We start from the raw sequence: 21,694 nt of genomic DNA on the forward strand, positions 1-21,694 counted from the left end.
TGATAATAAATACATGAGTACTTGGTCAACTTCCAGTTGCGGTGCTCGGAGCATGTGCACCCCGTACTTCCTGGTCCTCCTGTTCAGGGATGTCTGCACGTGCATTGATCCCTGTATGCTGTAAACGCTTAGTAGAGAGTGAGAAAGTGTGTGTGTGTGGGTGTGTGTGTGTATGTGCATGCGTGTTCTTCAAAAGTGGAAGGCTTTGGTAGTTTTGTCACCCCTCAAACAGTCCTATTGCTGGAGTAGAGATAGTGTTTCACAGTCGGCTGGCTGCATGTGTGGTTCAGCATGTGATTTAGTGACACACTCGCCGGAATCCGCCCGTGGAAACCAAGCTGGTTGGCACTCAGCGCCGGCACAGGGCGCCGGGAGACTATTATTATTATTTTTTCCTGTTCGTACATAATCACAGCGGAAACATCCTCTGTGTGCGTGCGTAGAATAACAAGCCGTGTGTAACAGACAATCGGCACCAAGCGTTAACATGAGTGTAGTAGTTTGTACTTTTTTAAGCACAGGCAGATTTCGGAAAACAGCGCCCATGAGACGGTGTTCCCGTCCACAGGTGTGTGTGTGTGTGTGTGTTAAATTCTGGTAGTTTGCGTGTTTGTATGTGTGAATGCATCTCAGTCTGTTACATGCTGACCTCAGAGGTCAGGGTGTTGGAATGGAAGAAGGGTGGAGGGTACAGCAGTGGTCTATCCACCCGTCCATCCACCCGTGAACGCACGCACGCACGCACACGCACACACGCACACACACACACATGCACACACACACACACGCACACACACACACACACACACACACACACACACACACACACACACACACACACACACAGGTTCCATGGTGCTAGTTGAGCGAGGGGGAGCGCTCCGTGGTCCACAGCAGTTCGATGTACGGCCACTTGGTCTGTAGGCAGCGTTTGACCGGGGTGTCGTCCGTCCGCACCATGGGGTCCTCGAAGCCCAACACCAGGGCCGTTCCCTCCTTGTACTCCACCTAACCACGCAGTTGGGGAAAAAAAATTGTGCGCGCCCGTACACACACATGTACACACACGCGCACGCACACACAGACACAGACACAGACACACACACACACACACACCCCCCGGAATCAGTTTTGTTTTACCAAATATGCCATTTTTCTGCATGTACGCGGTATGTATTGTTCAACGCGTTGCTTTACACAATCAGACATACAGACAAATGACATAAAAAAAAGCTCCTTCAAAGTAAGTAATAAATATAACCTTGTAGATTATGTAACGTGGAATTAACTAATTGGGGTTTTCTAAGCTTGTAAGTCTTTCTGACATAGTTGTGTCCATCAATCACACAATCTCACTCAAGGGGACAGTTTTGAAATGCATGCGCGCCCGCACGCACACACACGCACGCACGCACGCACGCACGCACGCACGCACGCACGCACACACGCACACACGCACACACACACACACACACACACACACACACACACACACACACACACACACACCAGCTGCATGGAGCTGCAGTCAGGTCTGGTTTTCCAATCTCTATGCGTGGGGATGGAATTGCCATCACAAATTTACAGGCGTCTTGCCCCTGTGTGTGTGTGTGTGTGTGTGTGTGTGTGTGTGTGTGTGTGTGTGTGTGTGTGTGTGTGTGTGGCGCCCATGCTGTACATGTATATGTGTAGTGCCATTCAAAGGCCTACAGGTAGCCCGTGGGATTAAAAAAAAAAAAAAAAAAAAGGCAGCTCTTCTAGACTAGACCAATCTGACTGATGAAGTAAAGTGATATTCCTCCTCGGCGGTGTTGAACAGCCACCTTCAGTTACAACTACATCCATTTAGTGTCATCCATCTCACTAAGCAGACTCCACACAGCCCCGTGCAGCATTCATCACAGACGGGTTGTTGAAAAGTAGCCTCCATTATGAGTGTATGACAAATAGGACACCTAGCCAAATCCTTTTTGGCTATTACGCTCACTACGACTACTGTTTATTCTAGAGTGGCCCGTTGCTTCCTACTGTTAATGGTTATGTACACAGCCTTGTGTGTGGTTGTGTGTGAATGTGTGTGTGTGTGTGTGTGTGTGTGTGTGTGTGTGTGTGTGTGTGTGTGTGTGTTGTGTGTGTGAGGGATTTGGGAAGAGAGGGGATATGAAAGGGCGCGATGGGGACAATTGGGGACAAAGAGTCGGAGAAAGGGAGAGCCGGGGGAAAGGGAGTCTGAGAGAGAAACCAGGGGTAGGGAAACCTACCCTCTCGTTGTGGTTGGACTGTTTAAGTCCATTGTAGTGGTAGACGGGAAACGAGTCTGGGATCCCTGAATCCTGAAAAGACATGGGAGCACATTGCGGGCTGAAAAACAGGTTGTGGAGCGGGCTGAGAGAGCGGAGACCAAACATTTTTTGAACCGACCGTCGCACCAACACACCTCAGCTCAAGCATTCAACCCAAGCATTCGTCCGACTTTTGTGTCTGGCGTGTCTACGCGTGCATGCGCTCGTGTTCAAGCGCACCTCTACTGCCAACTCCCCAAAACAGTTTGAATAATGACACCAAGCCAAAACACCTCCCATGTCTCTGCCTCAAAAGTACAGAATGCTAATAGTGTGTGACCAGTTTCTTTTGTTTACGTCCCCGTGTGTGAAACCCTAACCCGCACCCGGATCCCGCGTGTGTCTGGGAAGCATGTGCATGTGCGTGTGTGTCCAGTTGGCTAATGGCGCCATAATTTCTTTGAGGCCAAGGACCATTCCACTGTGGAATCCCTTAAGCCCTGATCACTTTAACACAGTTGCCTGTACTTCTCAGGGTCGCTCTATCTCTCCCTCCCTTCTCCCCTCCTGCTTGCCCCCTGCACCCACTCCTTTTCATAAAGGAGCCGTGTCGCTCTTTCTGAGCCTCTCCGAAGCTCCTAATCATATGATAGGATAATTTTATAGCTGACGCACGTGTGTGTGTGTGTGTGTGTGTGTGTGTGTGTGTGTGTGTGTGTGTGTGTGTGTGTGTGTGTGTGTGTGCGTGCGCTACTTTTTATGCCAGTGATAATAGGTAGTCATTTAATACATTATACGTATAGTTTTGGCTTCAACGTCAGTCCGTGATGTCTTCTTGAAAACACGTGCCTGCACTCAGAAATGCATATGCGCGTAAACCAAGACGTTGACGTGGTTTACCTGATCGGGGAAGAATTCCAGCAGAAATGGGCCCAGCAGTATGATTCCCAAACTCTCTGGGTCGAGCTTACTCTTCATCAGACTGACGCTGACCATGAGAACGATGAACAGCGGTGGAAGAAAGGTTCAGGGACAGAGACAGAAAGAAAGCGGGAGAGAGAACAAAGGGAATGAAGGAAAAATGAGAGACGGTTGTCAGCAGAGTATTGAGAAGCTGAATCCTGCTATGGTCCAATGTTCATCGAACTTGGGACTACGACGTGTCTGGACTGCCCCGACGCAATTCATTCAATGGAAGTTTGCTACGCCCTATAATGTGGTCACAATTCATTTCGAAATTGAAAAATGTCTGAGCGGGGCCCATTTGAATAATCTACCGTAACCCATCAAGGCACTGTGCTATTATCATCCAATTTGGTAGAATTGTGCAGGGTATGACTCTGGGGCACTGTGAACAATGTCATTGTTTGGTCAATAGGTGGCGCTATAGCAATCGTACAACCTTCAGTGGCGATATCTCATTCGGCGCTCACTTGCGTCATGATTTTTCTGCCATTTTGAATTTAGTCCAAAACTTTTGTTTTTTTGTTATTGGTCCAAATAAACATCATGGCCGCCATCAGCCAATCAAATTGAGAGACACAATTGAAAATTCACTACGACAGATGCTTCCATTTAGTGAACCATTGAAAGAGCCAACAAACTCATCATACAAAATCATTTTGCACAATGTTCAAGGACTCACGCCTCATGCAGAAGACATTAAATGTGATCCATGGTTTATGTAATCAGATATAATTTGTGTAACAGAAACATGGTTAACAGTAGAGCATTCCCCACAACACATTCATCTGCCAGGGTTCTCCTTTCACAGCAAACCAAGATGGGTTTCATATGATGACAGTGATTGTTGAACTGAAAAAGCCGCAGCATGGTGGTGGTGGAGTGTACTCCAAAACTGATCGAGAAATACATATCATTGCTTCGCCAATTGTTAATATTGTATGTCTAATATTCAGTGTAGGGTCTCTGAAAGAAACTGTGGCAGCCCTGTAAAGACCACATTCATACAAACTTTGTATGAATGTGTGTCTTTGGTAGACTACCTGGATACATTTTCTGGAGGTAAAATAATCATGGAAAATTTTGATGAAAATCTATTTAATTTCACTTTCTTTATTTATGTTCACCATGTTCTGCAGCAATGTGGATATTCTCAATTGGTAAAGGAAGCAACTAAAGAAAATGCCACATTAATCGATCATGTATACAATGCCAACATACTTCAGCTACCACGACAGTATTGTAATTAATTTCTTCATGATAATGGCTGTTGCCATAAATAAGAAAAGGGTCTTCAATATTTGGGCCATTTGCAATTAATTAAGCATTATCTTTTGTTTTAAGTAAAGTTAAATATCAACTATAAATGATATATGAAGTGCATTTCTGTTTACAGTTCACTTGTTCGAGAGACGCCATCTGCCGAGTATAGATGACATCATCTCCTCCATGTTGAACTGTATCACGTCGCCCTTTGTCAGGAATATGCATAAACTGACAATAAATGAATACGTGTCCGGGCCACGCGCCCAGAAGAGCAGGTGGACACAGGCGAAGCTAGGAGTCAGGCAAAATGGCAAGAAATATTGCGACGGTGATACTGTTACAGGCTTTTTGCACAGTAACACCCCCATCGAGATTTCCAAGAAAACCCAAAGACCTCTTCAAAAATCTTGCTTGCAAACTTCCCGTGAAAAATTTCACAATGGCGTCATCTTTTCGTGAGGGAAGTATGCAGCCACCAAGCAATAAACGGTAAAGCTGCGAAATGTTTGCAAGAGTTTGAGTAACATATTCCTTTTGGGGGGTTTAATGGCGGGAATTAAGTTTAGGTTATGTAGTAGTATGTTAGTTGTGGTTTGTTTCCATTTTTTGGCTTGTTTTAACACCGGTGCAATTGCTGCGACTAACCTGTACCCTGTGCTTTGCTGTCTGCAGCTATGTATTAGGAGACCAACCTGTTAACTATTTGGAACACCAACTTCGGTATAACACACAAACACGGTTTATGTTTGGACCAGTATGTCACAAACATTTCGTGGTCGAAGTCTTATCCAAATCAATCCACATATGGAGCAGATATTAGCGAAAAACCGATCAAAATTATATCGATATTACAGAGACGAGCCAATGCATTTCACGCCGAAATATGTCCAACCCTGCTAAAACCATCTGGAAGACATACTTTGGCATAACCTACGACCACGGGTGTGGTTTAAACCGCCATGTCAAAAGGATCTCGTGGTTTATATTTCATCAAAATCGATCCACATACGGAGCAGATATTAGTGAAAAACCAAACTTTGACCGGAAATATTTCGGTTAGTCTTGGTTAACTGAAGCGTCACATGTCCAGTTCTAAAATGAGATGACATTTACCGTAAGACGCTTTATGACATCATCATATTATTTGCTATAAATGTACAGATTCCGATTGAGAATGGCCAGTTGGACCGTGTCCAGTGTGTGCCATGGACTGTGCCGTCACTTTGTAGTATTTAGACGTCACCAAACTATCGATTTAAGTGTGTATTTATATAGCTTCTTACCTGGTTAGATTCCTGTTCGATTGATATTTTAAATCCGTGGTCCATGTTACTTTGCCGGATTAATGAAAAAACAATAAAAAGCAAATCTTAAAAGATTTGTCACTGTGTCCACTCGAAAACACTGAAATGTGTGACCGAGTGATGCGTTCAAGATCCACAGAGGCGTCGGAAAAATACAAGCTGTTCAATGGTAATTATTCACAGAAACAATGTTTTTCATATTTCATGGAAATGTAATGTACTGAAAATGTAATCAAAGTAAAAGTGAACTCAACCATAGTAATTACAAATAACATGTATTTATATATTATTTTTAATTAACTATGTTTATTGTTATGAAAAGTAATTACAAAAATATTAAGTAATTTAGTAATTGCTACAGATACTGAAACATAGCCGAAAATCGAAGACAATAAAGCCAATGTCCAAAAATCCAGTCGTCCAAGTCAGTGACAATATATAAAAAAAAAAAAAAAAGCACTGAAGAGAAATCTGATCAAAAAAACATTAATGGAAAAACTTTCAATATAAGTGTTGATTCCCCATATATACCTGTGTTAAGAGGCTTGTTTCACCAGGATGATTTATAATTTGGAGACTCCATAAATAAACAGTGTGCATCTACTGTATGAGTTTAACAGCAATTCTTAAAGACAAGATTCAGAATGTTTGCAGATGGACACAAAATGACCTTGATCCTTGATATAATAATGCTTATCATGAGATGAAAAAGTATGGTAGAATAAATCACAATGTTCCAGGAAGAGATTATATCTCAATAACAGAATTGCCAGCAAGACAAATTACGTTTCATACAACGTTCCAAATAAAATATGGAGAACAGTTTACTGGCTGTATTGGTGTAGACCACTACGGCTCTGCTTATAGTATCGCTATGCCAATTGATAGAGCACTTAAGAAGTCACTGTTAAATAATGATGACGCATGTTAATTAACATTGTTGGTTTAATAAAACAATTATCTGTTTGTTTTGTCATTTCTTGTCCTAATTTACTAATTAATCTACTTTGGAAAATACAACAATATTAAGACTATAACTCAGCTATTTAGAACAATAATTTATAACTGACCTATCTCATACACATATGTCAAAATTAAAACTTAAAATCAATGTTTGACGTCTGGTTGAAATGGAAATGCTTCATACGTAATAATGCCATGAAAGTTGGACTCATGAAATGACATGGACGGAACTACATTATGTTTACATGTCCAGGTCAATCTGAAGGCCAGTCACAAAATTTAAAAAAAAGATTCTATGGACGTAACTAACGCGACGTAACTCAACAATGTTTGATGTTTCTGCGTTAAGTTAATTGTGATGCATTTCACATCAAACAAAGAAAACTGTAATACAGACCTAAAACAAATAAGCTGGACCCCGTGTATTGCTGCCTGCAGCTATATTTATTATTATTTCAGTGATAAAGGCCCCCGTGAGATTGGCCTTTGAAGGCAGAAAAACGAGGAGTGAGGTTCATACAGGGACAGAGAGCGCTTATTGAGCCCGTCCTGGGACTGTTCGCAGCAGGACGGTGCGGCATTCAGCACGGTGTGGCATTCAGGACGGCGTTCCTTCAAGGGAGAGTGTGAAACATTATACAGCTTGTGTCCCACATTGTGGGTTTGTTTTATGTATAATTGTTTTTAGATACAAAGTGACGGTACCCCCCCCCCCCAATTCCCCTGCACCCAACACAAATATTACTCCACGTTAGAATTTGGGCTGGGCCACATATAGTGGTATTAGAGACTAGATAGCATCTACGATTTTGATTATTCTAATATGGTGATATTGTTAAATGTTGTCCTGAAGGCTGTTTTACAGTAAAGTTATGCAGTTTTTGTTTTTAATTTTTAGACTGCCCTAGCTGTTCCAAACAAACGCATCTTCCTTGATTATAACATCCACATTACTGATTGCTTCTCAAATATTTCTTGTGTTTAAGTATCTTGTGAAAGCACCAATAGCCATCAGGCAGAATATGATCAAATGATCAATATCGAGGAATTTGTCATATATATATATATCATATGTGTGTCATATATATTTTGATATATATATATGACATTTTGTCAATATTGCCCAGCTAGAGTAAGAACATTAACTTCCTTTTGGATATTCAAATAATTGATTAACCACAGACATTTCGTATCCATACCAACTTCTAGAGTAGCAGCGACTTAGAGTGGCTGTGGCTGTCACCAGACCTTCCTTTGGGGATTAATATCATATGATATCATTGAGAATGTTGTGATGACGTTGGAGCGGAAGGTGTTGGATGAGGCTGGCTGTTGTATTCCCTTAGTGTACTTACTGTAAAATTGCGTGTAACCTCTCACACGCTAACCTGACTGTAGGCGAGATGATGCTGCACTTCAGAGATTGCACAGATTGTCTTGAGTCTCATAAAATTCTCCATGCCGAGTGGAAAGGCAGTCAGCTGATCTGCTGTCTGTTCATGCTAAGGGTGTGAATCTTAAGTCGTTTCCTGTTTTCTTCAGATGAGAAGTATGTCATAGAACACACTCTGGGAGGCCCGTGGGGCAAAAGACAATCAGCAGCTAGTTGATGCAATGTTGATAGGTCAATCTGGAATTGTTCCTCTGGAGGCCGAAGCCTACAAAGAGAACCCTTTTGCTACTTCTGCAATGCCACGCCACAATTGACAGTAAATCAGGGAATGTCTTGGGAACGTCTCAAAGGGATGGCACCCAGTGTGATCTCATGGGGATGTGGACACGCTGCTTGGTTCATAACATTTAACACGGCAAATAAAAATACATAATTAGATGTAAAACCCCAAGACATTTCAGAGCGCTTCAAAGTCTGTCTCCGATTTGAACTATTCAACTCTGTTCCTGAGGCCATCATGGAGTTCAGCCCGGACTGATGCTTTAACAGAGACGTTGTTCCTAAATATTGAGGGCATTTAAAACCAAAAGCAACGGTTTTGGGGACAAGCTCAAGTTTAATAGATATAAAACTCTGATACTGTCCAATAAAGAAAATATCTGGTGTCATTCACTGTGAATGACATTGCGATCCACCAATCTGTGTTTAGCAAACTGTTGCTGTGCAGTACTTCCTCCAACAAACAGCCCAGACACCAAGCTGAAAAAACAGTGTTTGCTCGCTACACTAGGAAAATGGTTAAAAGATGTTGGGGGACTTGTATTATCGACACACGCTATCGATATCCTAAGCGTCTGGGTGGCTCAATCTTATTTGGTGGGATTCTACAGTAAATGAGTGAAGCGTGACTTCCCATAATTTTGTGGTCAATTGTGCAGAGCGTTTCTATAGAAATTGGTTTTCACAGATGCCGTCAATGGTGGTCTTGCACTTACTGGCAATGAAGCAGATGACTGTCATTTCATGGCATGCCATTTTGTCCCATTTAATAATAATATATCATGTTTATTACCACCTGAATCATTTAGTATCCTGGCCCATAAAACCCTTTGTATCCTCATGCCACTTCTTTTTGTCGACTAAGGGCCTAAAGTAAGACCATATTTACACACATGCATACAGTATATAATGGCATTATCAATAAGGCAATGTGAGGAAAGCCTCCATAACATGTTAATACAACAAGACGCCCTATTTGCAGTGGGGAATGCGGTGGGAATCTCCCTCCTGAAGCAGCGTTGTGTTGTGTTGTGATGTATCAGCCATCTGGGGGGCTGCAGAGCACATCAGCAGCCGCTGTACAGTACGTGCCTCTGTTTGAAGCCGTGCTTTAAAGCGTTTCCTCCCTCTCTCTGCCTTTCTTCCTATACTTAATGGCTCTACTCTACCCTACTTGTTCTTTCCTTCCTTTCTTCCTGCACTTTAATAGTGGGCTCTCTCTGGTCTTACTTTTATAGTGGCCTGGCAGTGAAACATGAGCAGGGGCTGCTGACCTGGCCGGGCCATGACTGAGGACTTAGAACTTTAGAAGCTCTTCAGGTGCCCCCCCCCCACGCACGCACACACGCACGCACGCACACACGCACGCGCGCACACACGCACACACACACACACACACACACACACACACACACACACACACACACACACACACACACACACACACACACACACACAGCCTTGAGTGTGCAATTACTTACTAGTCGGGCTCTGAGACAAGGTCAAGGGCCTTCATCACGTCCTCCAACAGAGACTCTGGGATAAAACCATTATCTAGAAAGACGGAAACACAGATACAGAGAGACATAAAGAACGGCTGGTTCACTGGCTGACCCAGACCTAACAAAAAAAATGACCAGGCCTTCCCCAAGTTTATGCAGCATAAACTATATTTACCTCATCGGGCTCTGGGGAGTGATCTCATACAACAACTATAGGCACACAAGCACACAAGCACACACACACACACACACACACACACACACACACACACACACACACACACACACACACACACACACACACACACACCTTGTACCCTCCCATCCACTCTGACCTACATTCCACGTTCGTGATGATTGCTCTACCTGAAAGGACAAACTTTAAATGCTTACATGTGTTTTCTCTGTACGTGTGTCTTGGCACATATCTTATCCGTCTTGTTTAAGCACAAGCACATGACCATGTGTGGCCTGTGGTGCAGAACCTTAAACCCCTCATTGCAGTGTGAAAAAAAGACTAATTGACAGGTGCTTTGGATGTCCAGGCCAGGTTAGAGGAGGTCTTTGTTGTGTTTTCGTGTTTTTTTTTTCCCAGTGAGACATCAGTGTTCGGCAACACGTAGGGGTGCACAGCAGGGACGGCGCTTTACATCAAACCCCGAGGAACATGTTGGGACAGTCAGATGCCGAGTCCGAACCTCCGGTGAGTCAGTGTGGCGCGTGCGACTGTGTCTGGCGCCGAGCTTCCATAACAGAGGGAGCCGTGCTGACTCTACATGTGACACAGACGCAGATTTACAGCCTTCTTTTTCAACTCTGCTGCCAGCATGTGTGTGTTTGTTTGTTTGTTAATGAGCTTGTGGATCTGTGTGCGCATATCCCATCTGTGTGTGGGTAGCCATGTGACCGCATATGTCGCGCTCATGCGTGCGTGCGTGCGTGCGTGCGTGCGTGTGTGTGTGTGTGTGTGCGTGTATGTAAAACAATGTGTGAGTGTGTGTAAATAACCAACATATGGTATGCAGAATGCACAAGCAGATGCTGGCTGAAGTTGATCTCTGAACAATCTAAGCAGCTTTTTGTGCATGAAGACGGGACGGGCCGGGAATGTTGGGGAGTATTAGTCGAGAGACGTCAAGCTGTCCCTCCTCACTGAACCCCTTATCGCTCTGTTGTGCTTCAGAATGAGCCAGGCAGCGAGGTTTACATGTTTGTTGTCAAAGCAGCAGAGAGCACTCTCAGCTGGTAGGGTTGACCTCGCCGGGACAAGGAACCACACACACACACACACACACACACACACACACACACACACACACACACACACACACACACACACACACACACACACACACACACACACACACACACACACACACACACACACACACACACACACGCGCTTTAAAGCAGCATATTGTTTCTATAAACTGAGGAATGTTGTTTACTGCGACAGACAACAGCACACTTCATTTTGCATTAAAAACAAGCAATGACGTCAGCACGTATGTGCTTGTGACTGAGGTGATTTTATCATGTTCTGAGTGAAACGCACTTGCAACAGGGATAGTTATCTTGGAGTGCAGCGTGAAAGTCAGGCATGTCTGACTCTATTCTCAGACCCCCCCTCCCCATCCCCATCTGTCTCTCTCTCACGCCATTGGTCTTTATCGCCTCGTCATCTCTGGATCAAGAGGAAATATAGATAACACATGTTTTATTTGCGGAAAGTTCCTTGTCGCTGAGTGACACACACACACACACACACACACACACACACACACACACACACACACACACACACACACACACACACACACACACACACACACACACACACACACACACACGTTTTACGATTAGTCTGAAAAGAACAAGTGTTACTGGCAACATCTGACAGGCAGTTTCTGTGAAAAGGGATTTTCTCTCCATCCCTCCCTTCCCTGGTCTTTAACCCACTTTCCTCAAAGTGAGGAAGAAAAGAAGAAAGAGGAGTGGGAGGGGTTGGTTGACTCAGCTGCGAGAGGATCTGATCTCACCAACCTAAACAACAACAATAATGGAGGAGATGAGAGGAGCGAGGCTGACCCCCGTTCGGTCTCTGGAAGAGAAGACCGAAAGGGACGGAGGCTGGAGGTTATGGAGGCACCTGCTACACCGGGAAGGAGGGCGGAGAAAAGACAACAGGACCAGGATATTGGCCCTAACAGAGTTTGTGTTGATAATAACTGTTTAAATTACGAGGATATTCTTTTTCGAAAAGGTACATCCATTGTTGTGTGGCACTAACAGGGAAACTTTAGAAAAGGGAACCGGCTGGGACCTCACCATCCAACACAAGCAAAATTCAATATAAGCACAGTTGGTGGAGGCCAATTCCATTTAGTGTAAATTTCAACTTTTTTTGTTTTCTGTACAAGAAAAAAAATTTGGGGCAAGGCACACATTATTAGTCATCATTATGAAGATAACGCATTATAAATAAAGTCAATGAGTCAATTAAGTCTTCCCAAGTTATGCAACTTCAAGGTACATAAAAGCAACCGAGAAACATCAATGTAGCCAAGTAATCAATAATACTACAACTTGTTGTTGTCTTTATATGTTCCATATCTACAGAAAAAAATACAAATACCAATTCAGGAATGTTTGGTCCCTATCCTACATACAGTATATTGGCCTATAAAAGTGTGAGTAATTCCACAGGATCACAGTTGAGACTCTAACACTACTAATCCATAATAGTGCTTGTTATTAACTACCTTCAGGATCAAATGACTGGAAGACCCTCCTGGCCTGTTCAGACGGAGACTCGGGACCCACCAGGGACATTTCCTACAACGAGACACAAAGACAGAGAGTCAGAGAAATACCGGAAGACAGAGATGGAAGAAGTGACAGGAAAGCAAGAAACAATGAGAAAGAGGAAAACCTCGAGTGAACCAAGAGTGAGGGGGCGATAAGACACAGACCAAAATGGAGAGAGAAAAACAGAGGAATGACGTTAGAGAGATAAGGTAGGATAAGATCGAAAACTTGTGAAGTTAATTATAACAACAATAACCAAGGGAAGACTGGAACTATGCACCTTACTACTGGAATGGACTGCAAATAGACATTCATTCACATCGATGATTTCAAGGTTACAAATGGTGACATGTCTGTGTTGCTTGAACTACAATTCTTGGACTGAATTGTATTGCTTGTGTTATTTTATTATTAGATTTTTTTATTTGAATTCATATCTCAGTCTTATGAAATAAAGCAAACCATGTGAGATATCAAACATTACAGAAACTCTAGTTTGACATTTAGCCTAATATACTTTTAAAGTTCCATTTTACTTTTGCTCAGTAAGCTTTTGGATGCAGGGTTCTGAATTAATTGAATGAATGAATTAAGCATTCATATTCTGATATATGTGAATATTGTATGGTTACTAAAATTGGAAAATCTTCCATATCACCAACTCCAAAAATATAGCTCATCAGAGCTGAAACATTTACCAGAGAATCATCCATAAACAGCTTCTTTATGTCAATTTTTCCTATGTCTCATTAAAACAATCAACACATTTTTAATGGTCCAATCTAGATTTAGGAACACTAACATATCTGGCAATGGGAAACAGTACTCCCATGGCATGGTACACGGCACTAAGCTGTTTCAGACATTGAGTGTATGTGTGTGTGTGTAATCAGACAGCCTAGTGTAATCACCGGGGGTCCATTGGGTTATTAACTGATCTCCTGATAAAGCTAGACGGCTTGTTTTCATTCCAAACAAACAATCAGGAAATCGAGTATTACACACAAACACATGCTGATTTATGGCCAATTCTGTCCTTGTTTGTTGACTAAGCTTGAAAAAAATCTGTTGGGAAATCTGAGGGGAAACAGAACTGAGGATACTAGCGTGTGTGTACAAGAGGACCCCTGTATAGCTAACAATGTATGCCAATTTAGAGACTTCCTGTCCCTTCCTGACCCCCGCAGATCGCCCTCCTCTCGAGACTGAGAAATTGGGATGGATCTTTTACGGCCAAGCATGTACAGTAAATGACCGTCTCTACCAGGCGGAACGAAAAGTCAGACACAGAAATATACACTTCCTATTACCAAAAATATTATGGTCAATGATGGCTATAGAAACCTACACCACTCTATAATGAGCGGAACTCCCTCAGAACAAATAGACAAAATATATTTCTATTGCTGTCCATTTCTATCTTGTGCGTGCACAAGATAGTGCACCTGTCTCTGTATCCCCATCGTTCGCTCAATTTCTGGAACATGGCCTTTCCCCCCCTTGTGCTGCTACTAGGCAACTTCCCAACAGATAATAATAAAATGACATCTAAAATAAACTTTATCCAACTACAATTTGGGGTTCGTGGTTCAGAGCCAATAGCTGCGTGATTGTTGGCCCTGAACCACAAACTGTGAGAACAGACAAACAAGAGAAGAGTGAGGGAAGGCTGTGTGAGAGGTTCTGTGTGAAAATATGCATTTTCATGCCTTATTTCCCAGGCGCACGCACACACGCACACACACACACACACAAACACACACGCACGCACGCACAGTGTGTTACTGCTCTTCCAGTTAAGAAGCAGCAGGAGAGCGTTCATGGCAGTGTTAGAAAAAACACATGTAGAGCAAATAAAGACTTATCATCTCCCCGAGTAGGCCTTAATGAAAGCTAAAGCCTCAGATCCACCCGGGCTGCTTGGGTCTCGCCGTCAAGATATTACTGTCCTTAGGGCTTACTCACAGGAGAGAGGGGGAGGGAGAGGGAGCCAGAGTAGGAGAGGAATAACTTGTATAGGATGAGGGGGGAGGGGGAGGCAGAGTGTGAGAGGAATAACTTGTATAGGATGAGGTAGTCACACCCAGTAGAGATGAGCCACAGCCGCTGGCTCAGGTGACAGAGAAATATACTTTGACACACAGTGACCAGCGTGCAAGCTCAGGCTGCTTCTGCCAGGCTCACAGACTCCATTAATACGACAGTGGATCTGTAATCAGCTGGATGTGACCACATGTTTGACTTATCGGTGCGAGTGAAGGTCAGTCTCCTTTTTCGGGAGAAAACCGGTGTCAAAAAGGCCCTTGGAAGGCCAGGGCATCACACAATCATCCTGGGAAGGACAGAGTAAGTATTCAATCACACCGCTGTGACTGCGAGGGGAATTCCACACATGATCAGCGGACGAACACTTCAAGTGTGTCAATAGAATACTTTGCAAATAACACAAATTACACACAACACAGAACATGCAATTTAGCTAGTCTACATACAACCGTATTCAAAGATAATGACAGCACCAAGAAAATACATTAGCAGTCTTTCTTTGTTACACACACCATAATTTTATGTGTGTGTGCATCTGTGTACAGGATGACACTTTGCTCGGTCTTTGATCAGTGTTTTATTGGAGGCCTGGGGAAGATGCTGCTGAGTTGGAAAACATGGCACCCTCTGTCGGGAAGGGGTGTAGTTGTGTGTTCCTCTCCTTCCAACATGTTAGTATGGATTGAGGAAAATGTGTGTGTTTTTTTGGGTAGCTTCCCTGCCGGCAGGTATTTGCTTATACTGGCCTTATCAAGCCTGCATAGTCTTAACACACACAAACAGAGATGGGAAAAGACACACAAGGCAAACAAGAACTCTGTGGAAATCCCAAGTTCTTTTTGGAAGTGTGTCTTATAAAATCAAGGAGCACATTTCAATCCCAGCACAACCTGAATGTGATTCCCAAACTCCTGACCCTTCACAGAGATACAGCATACTGCACCTAATAAGCACAGAGTGAGAACAGTGTACATGCACACACATACAGAAATTGAGAACAACTGGGTAATGCAGAGCATTCCTTTTCAAATGAAAATGGATGGAATTCAAACAAGCAACACTCACGCATAAGGTTTGGTGTCAGTTATTGTGCGCGTATTGGACTGGGTTATAATACAACCTATCATTTACAGTCCGTTAGTGGTATTGCATATTAAAATAGTTAGGGGTCCAGCATAAAGTGCGAGAACCCTATTGTTTTTGCTCAGATTATTATTATTTTTCTTCTCCGCTGAAGGTGCCTGGCGCTCAGAAGCCGTAAAACCCAGGAACACGAAACTTAGATGATAGGTTCCGAAACTAGGAAATACAAAAAACTAGATTCATCGGCCAGATGGTGACGCTATAATGACCACTTTTATGTTTAGTCTAATAACTTCTGAACCACTGGTCATAGACACATAGACGCTGAGTCTACGTATAGCACCACCCATTTGCATCATGACAGATTTTCCCCCATTTTAAATTTTGTCCAAAAGTTTTTTTTCTTAACTCCTGCTACAGCTTTGGTCCAATGGTCATCAAACTTGGACTACAACACGCCTGGACTGGCCCAAATACAATTCAATGGAAATCTTCTACGCCCCATAGTTCACAATTATTAATTAATTTAGGTCAATTAACAATTAATTTTCAAAGTTTACAAAAGATTTCCTATTTTACATAATCTGCATAAATCATCTATGCATTGTGCCCTCGTCATCTAATTTGGTAGATATGCGCACGATATAACTCTGAGGCACAGTGAAAAATCTGGTGTACTTTGGTCAATAGGTGGTGCTATGGCAGTCGTATAACTTTGAATGGCAATATCTCAATCGGCAGACATTTGCGTTATGATCTTTTTGAATCTAGTCCAAAACGGGTTCTTCGCCTTCATCAACCAGTTAAATTAAAAGACACGATTGAAAATTCACTACCACAGATGCTTCCATTTAGTGAACCATTAAAAGAGCCAACAAACTCATCATACAAAATCATTTTGTACAATGTTCAAGGACTCACGCCTCATGCAGAAGACATTAATTGTGATCCATGGTTTATGTAATCAGATATAATTTGTGTAACAGAAACATGGTTAACAGTAGAGCATTCCCCACAACACATTCATCTGCCAGGGTTCTCCTTTCACAGCAAACCAAGATGCGTTTCATATGATGACAGTGAGCATATGTTTGCTAAACTGAAAAAGCAGCTGCATGCTGGTGTTGGAGTGTACTCCAAAATTGATTGAGAAATACATATCATTGCTTCACCATTTGTTAATATCGAATGTCTAATATTCAGTGTAGCATCTCTGAAAGCAACTGTGGCAGCCCTGTATAGACCACATTCATACAAACTTGATGCTTTCAGTCACAAGCTTGGTAGACTTCCTGGATACATTTTCTGGAGATAAAATAATCATGGGATATTTTGATGAAAATCTATTTAATGCATGTTATGTTCACCATGTTCTGCAGAAATGTGGACATTCTCAATTGGAAAAAAAAAAAAAAAAAAGGCAACTAGAGCAAATACTGCATTAAGCGATCATGTATACATCAAAGATTTTACCATGCATTGCATTTACGTTAAGGTAATGCCAACATACTTCAGCTACCACGACAGTATTGTTATTCATATTTCTCCATGATAATGACTGTTTCCATAAATTGGGGGGGCACCTTAGAAAAGGGTGTTCGATATTTCTGATATTTGCAATTAATTAAGCATTATCTTTCGTTTTTAGTAAAGATAAATCTCAACTATACATATGAGGTGCATTTCTCTATACGGTTCATTTGTTTGAGAGACACCATCTGCTGAGTACAGATGACATCATATTCATGTTGAACTGCATCACAAACACCAAGGACATGTCCTTTGTGATGTTGCCCTTTGTTAGGAATAATTAGGTTAGGAAAGCAAAAACTGACAATTAATAAATACACGCCCGCACCACGTGCCCAGAAGAACAGTTGGAAACACAAGTAAGGAGAAATAGAAAGTACGGCCAAGAAATTTTGCGACAATGATACTGTTGCAGGATTTTTGCACAGTAACACTCCCATCAAGATTTCCAAGAAAACCCAAAGACCTTTTATAATTTTTGCCTGACAACCATTTCACAATGGTGTCTTTTCATTGGAGTTCATAAGTTTTTGCAAGCAGCCAACAAGAAATCACCGGTGAAGCTGCAAAATGTTCGCAAGAGTTTGAGTAAGTTAACATATTATTTGTGGGTTAATGGGGGGGTTTCCTGTTTACTTTTTGTAGTAGTATGTTAGTTATTGTTTATTTACGTTTTTTAGCTTGTTTTCACATTGGTGCAATTGCTGCGACTTACCTGAACCCTGTGCATTGCTGCCTGCAGCTATATTTATAAATATATTTATAAAAGTTACAAAATATTAAAATGAAGACAGCGTCAGACAGTAGTACACATCTTTTTTGTCTAAATCAATGACGAAATTCAATCTGTGCACCAGAATTTCCGCCCGAGTTTGTGTAATCCTTCAACAATCACTGCATGCCACCATTTTCTGTGTGAAAACAAAGTGTCCTGGTGAAATACAAGCCCATGCTCTCCTGCTCACTTTCCTTCGCTACCCCTTTCTCCTCGGTTTGGGGGCTGTCTACTGACCGCTGCCTAACCCTTTACCTTTCCCTCTCTCCCTCCCTCTCTCACACACAGACCCAGAGTTTGGACAACAAGTCTTTCTTCGACATCCTGCCACTCTCATCTTCTCCCCACACTCCTTTCTCTCTCGTCCCCACCCAAAACCCCTCCCTACCCTTATTCCCCTGCCCTTACCTGACATGAGTTGGTACTTCAGTTTGACGTGACCCCCCCCACCCCCCACATTTGTAGCTTATCTGTTAACACAGGTAGAGAGCCTTCAGTCTGTGCCTAGAAGGTTAGCGTTTCTCTTCCGTCTCCCTTTTGTCTCCGCTCTGCCCCACCAAGGGCCCATTATGATCCGAGAGGCTCTTAGCAGGAAAAGAGTGTGTCTGTACAGATCAGTTACACGACAACAAAAGCAGAGGTCTAGGCTGCTGTCTCCTAGCTTGTTTTCTAGAAGGCACCAATGGCCTTGTTACATGACAGGCTAAGAGGTGTGTGTCTGTGTGAGTGTTATGTTGAGGTGGGCAGGATGAAGCGCTTTAACACAGGGCTTTTATGTGTTAGGAGAAAAGTCAGAAAGAAAAGGTGGGTGTAATACAAATGATGTTCACCTCACCTAGCCTGCCTCCCACCAGATTACAGATGAAAAAAAACCCCAACAAAAACAAAGCCTGGTAAAGGGATCTGACTGGGTACATGGAGGGCGGATATCCAGCATGCGTGTGATCAACCAGGAGTGATAGACAAGACAGAGTCGTGATTAATGGTGCTGTCACAGTCAAGAAAGGCTGAGTCTGACCAGAGAACAGAAGAGACACCAGAGAAGAGTGAGGAGAGGCCGCGGGACGGCAGACAAGGCACATGGGAACGGGAGAGTAATGTAACACACAGACAGCTTTTCATCCCGGCACAATCGCTCCCTTCTGACCTGCCACCGGTTATTAATGACAGCTAATGTACATTTCTTTGTAATGTAGCGTGCACAATTGTGTGATCCGATCGACACCCTCTGATTATGCGCTCTATCATCAAAGATGTATGAATGCTCAAGGCTTACGGGTGGATGTTGAGATGGAGCGATTTAACACCTCCACCCACCCGGCAAAAATGAAATGTGAACGGGTGTATGAGACAAGAAGCAGTTTTATGAATAGGCCCTATGTGTGTGCATGTCAGCAGACAAAAGCTGGAGTCCCAATGACAGACAGCCGGAGGCACTGCCTGGCCTTACAGTTAATAAGTAAACCAGAGCTTGCTTGCTTGCTTATGGTAGTCAATCGTGTCTAATGATGACTTCTACTTCCTTTTAATTTGGTGAGTTTTGGTGTGACTAAAGTCCCACACAAGAGCCGCATGATCTATTGCAGGTAGAGCATTTGCAGCCAGGGTTAGTTTGGGCTGCAGTGACCATCTTCCTCCTTTGCCGCCCCCTTTCTTTAGCCTCACTCCTCTCCCTTTAAAAGCCTTGAAGTCCTTCTTGGCAGAGTTTCCTCGAAAGAAGGTGCTCCGAAGCAGAGCTTTCAAGCTTTGTGTGCTGTATTCCACATTTCTTGAGCGTTGTTTTGAGCTGGCCCTTGTATACCGCTTTTGGCCTCCTGCAGATTGCCGGCCATGGTGTAGCTTGACCGTACAAGGGCTGGCGTGGAAGCCGATCTCTGGCGTCCTGATGGTGTGGTCAGCCCATTGCAATTGCTGGTGAAGAAATATGACCTCCATGCTCTTGGTATCAGTTATTGCCAGTATTTCTGTGTGTGCCACATGGTCACGCCAGGTTAGGCCAAAGATGGGCCAGAGACATTGGATGTGGAAGTTCTCCAGCTGTCGGATATGGCGTCGATACAGGGTCAGGGCTCAGAGTACTGTGGAGACACAGATGGCCTGATAGACTGTTCTCTTAGTGTGTATATTAACGTTTTTGTCCAGGATCACCCTCTTACACAGCCTATCAAAGGAGGCTGAGGCATGCTTTATCCAGTTTTGAATGTCATTCTCTGTGCTACAGTCTTCAGACAGGATGCTTCCAAGATATTTGAAATCTAGCACTACTGCTAAGAGCTTGCTGTCAATGCTGAAGGTGTGTGTGTGTGGGGGGGGGGGGGGGGGGGGGCACAGAACCTTCGTCTTTTGAGTGTTCAATGAAACACCCAGTCAGCTGGTGGCCTTCACAGCAGCTGTTAAAATTGCTTGCAGAGCCTCTGGTGTATGTGCCACACAGGCACAGTAATCTGCATACCGTAGCTCTACGATGTTTACAGATTTGACCTTTGTGGCAGCCTGCAGCCTCCAGATATTAAACAGGTTACCATCCAGCCTGTAGTCCACAACCACACTACTGCTTCCTCCAACCTCTTTGTGCAGTAGCCAGGTGACACTCAGGAGGAAGATGTTGAAGAGTATGGGTGCAAGTACACAGCTTTGTGTCACACCTTTGCATACTCTGAAAGGCCGTGACTCCTGTCCTCTAGTGGTCACCTGAACCAACATCCCCTCATGGAAATTTTGCAGGATTGTCAAATTTTTGTGGACAGCCAACCCTTAGAAGGACAGCCTTGAGCAAGTCCCTATTGACTGTCAAAGGCTTTTGACAAGGCTATGATGGCCATGAATAGGTCTTGATATTGCCCCCTACACTTCTCTTGTAGATGACGAGTTGAGAAGATCATGTCCACAGTGTTGCCATTTTTTTCTGAAGCCACATGGAAACTCAGGCAAAAGGTGTTCTGATATGCTTTGTATGAGTCTACTTAGCATAACTTTGGCAAGGACTTTGCCAGCCAGCAACAGAAAGAAGGGATATTCCCCTGCTGTTGCCACAGGCAGACTTCTCACCCTTGCCTTTGTAGATAGTAATAATGTTTGTGTCCTGTCATTCTTGGGGGACTGCTTTATGCTTCCATACATCAGCGATGTAGTGAAACATTGCCCTGGCAGGACCAGGGATCTTGTTTTTTAGTGACCTGACTGCGGCCAGCACTTCGGAGAGGTGGTTGTACATCTAGTTCTTCTATGGTTGGGTAGCTGGGCAGCCCCTCAGGACTGCCAGATCAGGAGTGGCAGTTGGTTCAGAAGGGCATGGAAGTGTTCAGCCCATCTATCCAGAACTTGCTTCTGGTCCTTTATGAGGGTTGAGCCATCAGCAGACTTCACAGGTGAGAGAGAATAGTTCATGGGGCCATGGGTGGTTTTCACAAGTTGTGCATAACATTTTTCACTGCAAATACCTGGATTTCTCTGGCCTTGCCAGTCCACCAGTCATTTTGCAGTTTCCTCAAAAACGGACT

The 21,694-nt window shown here is 43.4% G+C and overlaps 1 protein-coding gene across 2 annotated transcripts in view; it reads right to left on the bottom strand.

Annotated features, from left to right (window-relative positions):
• The window catches only part of mindy3 (MINDY lysine 48 deubiquitinase 3), a 35,686-nt gene continuing 13,992 nt past the window's right edge, over positions 1-21,694 (bottom strand). For both annotated transcript variants that reach the window (XM_080005719.1, XM_080005720.1), the window contains exons 12-16: positions 12,715-12,787; positions 9,932-10,004; positions 3,183-3,270; positions 2,262-2,333; positions 1-1,008 (exon numbers count right to left, since the gene is read on the bottom strand). In XM_080005719.1, the coding sequence (XP_079861845.1) occupies positions 859-1,008; positions 2,262-2,333; positions 3,183-3,270; positions 9,932-10,004; positions 12,715-12,787 (456 nt within the window). In that variant the 3' untranslated portion in view covers positions 1-858. The remainder of the gene's footprint in view (positions 1,009-2,261; positions 2,334-3,182; positions 3,271-9,931; positions 10,005-12,714; positions 12,788-21,694) is intronic.

The sequence above is a fragment of the Zeus faber genome (genome assembly GCF_960531495.2).
Source record: "Zeus faber genome assembly, chromosome: 8".
Classification (NCBI taxonomy): domain Eukaryota; kingdom Metazoa; phylum Chordata; class Actinopteri; order Zeiformes; family Zeidae; genus Zeus; species Zeus faber.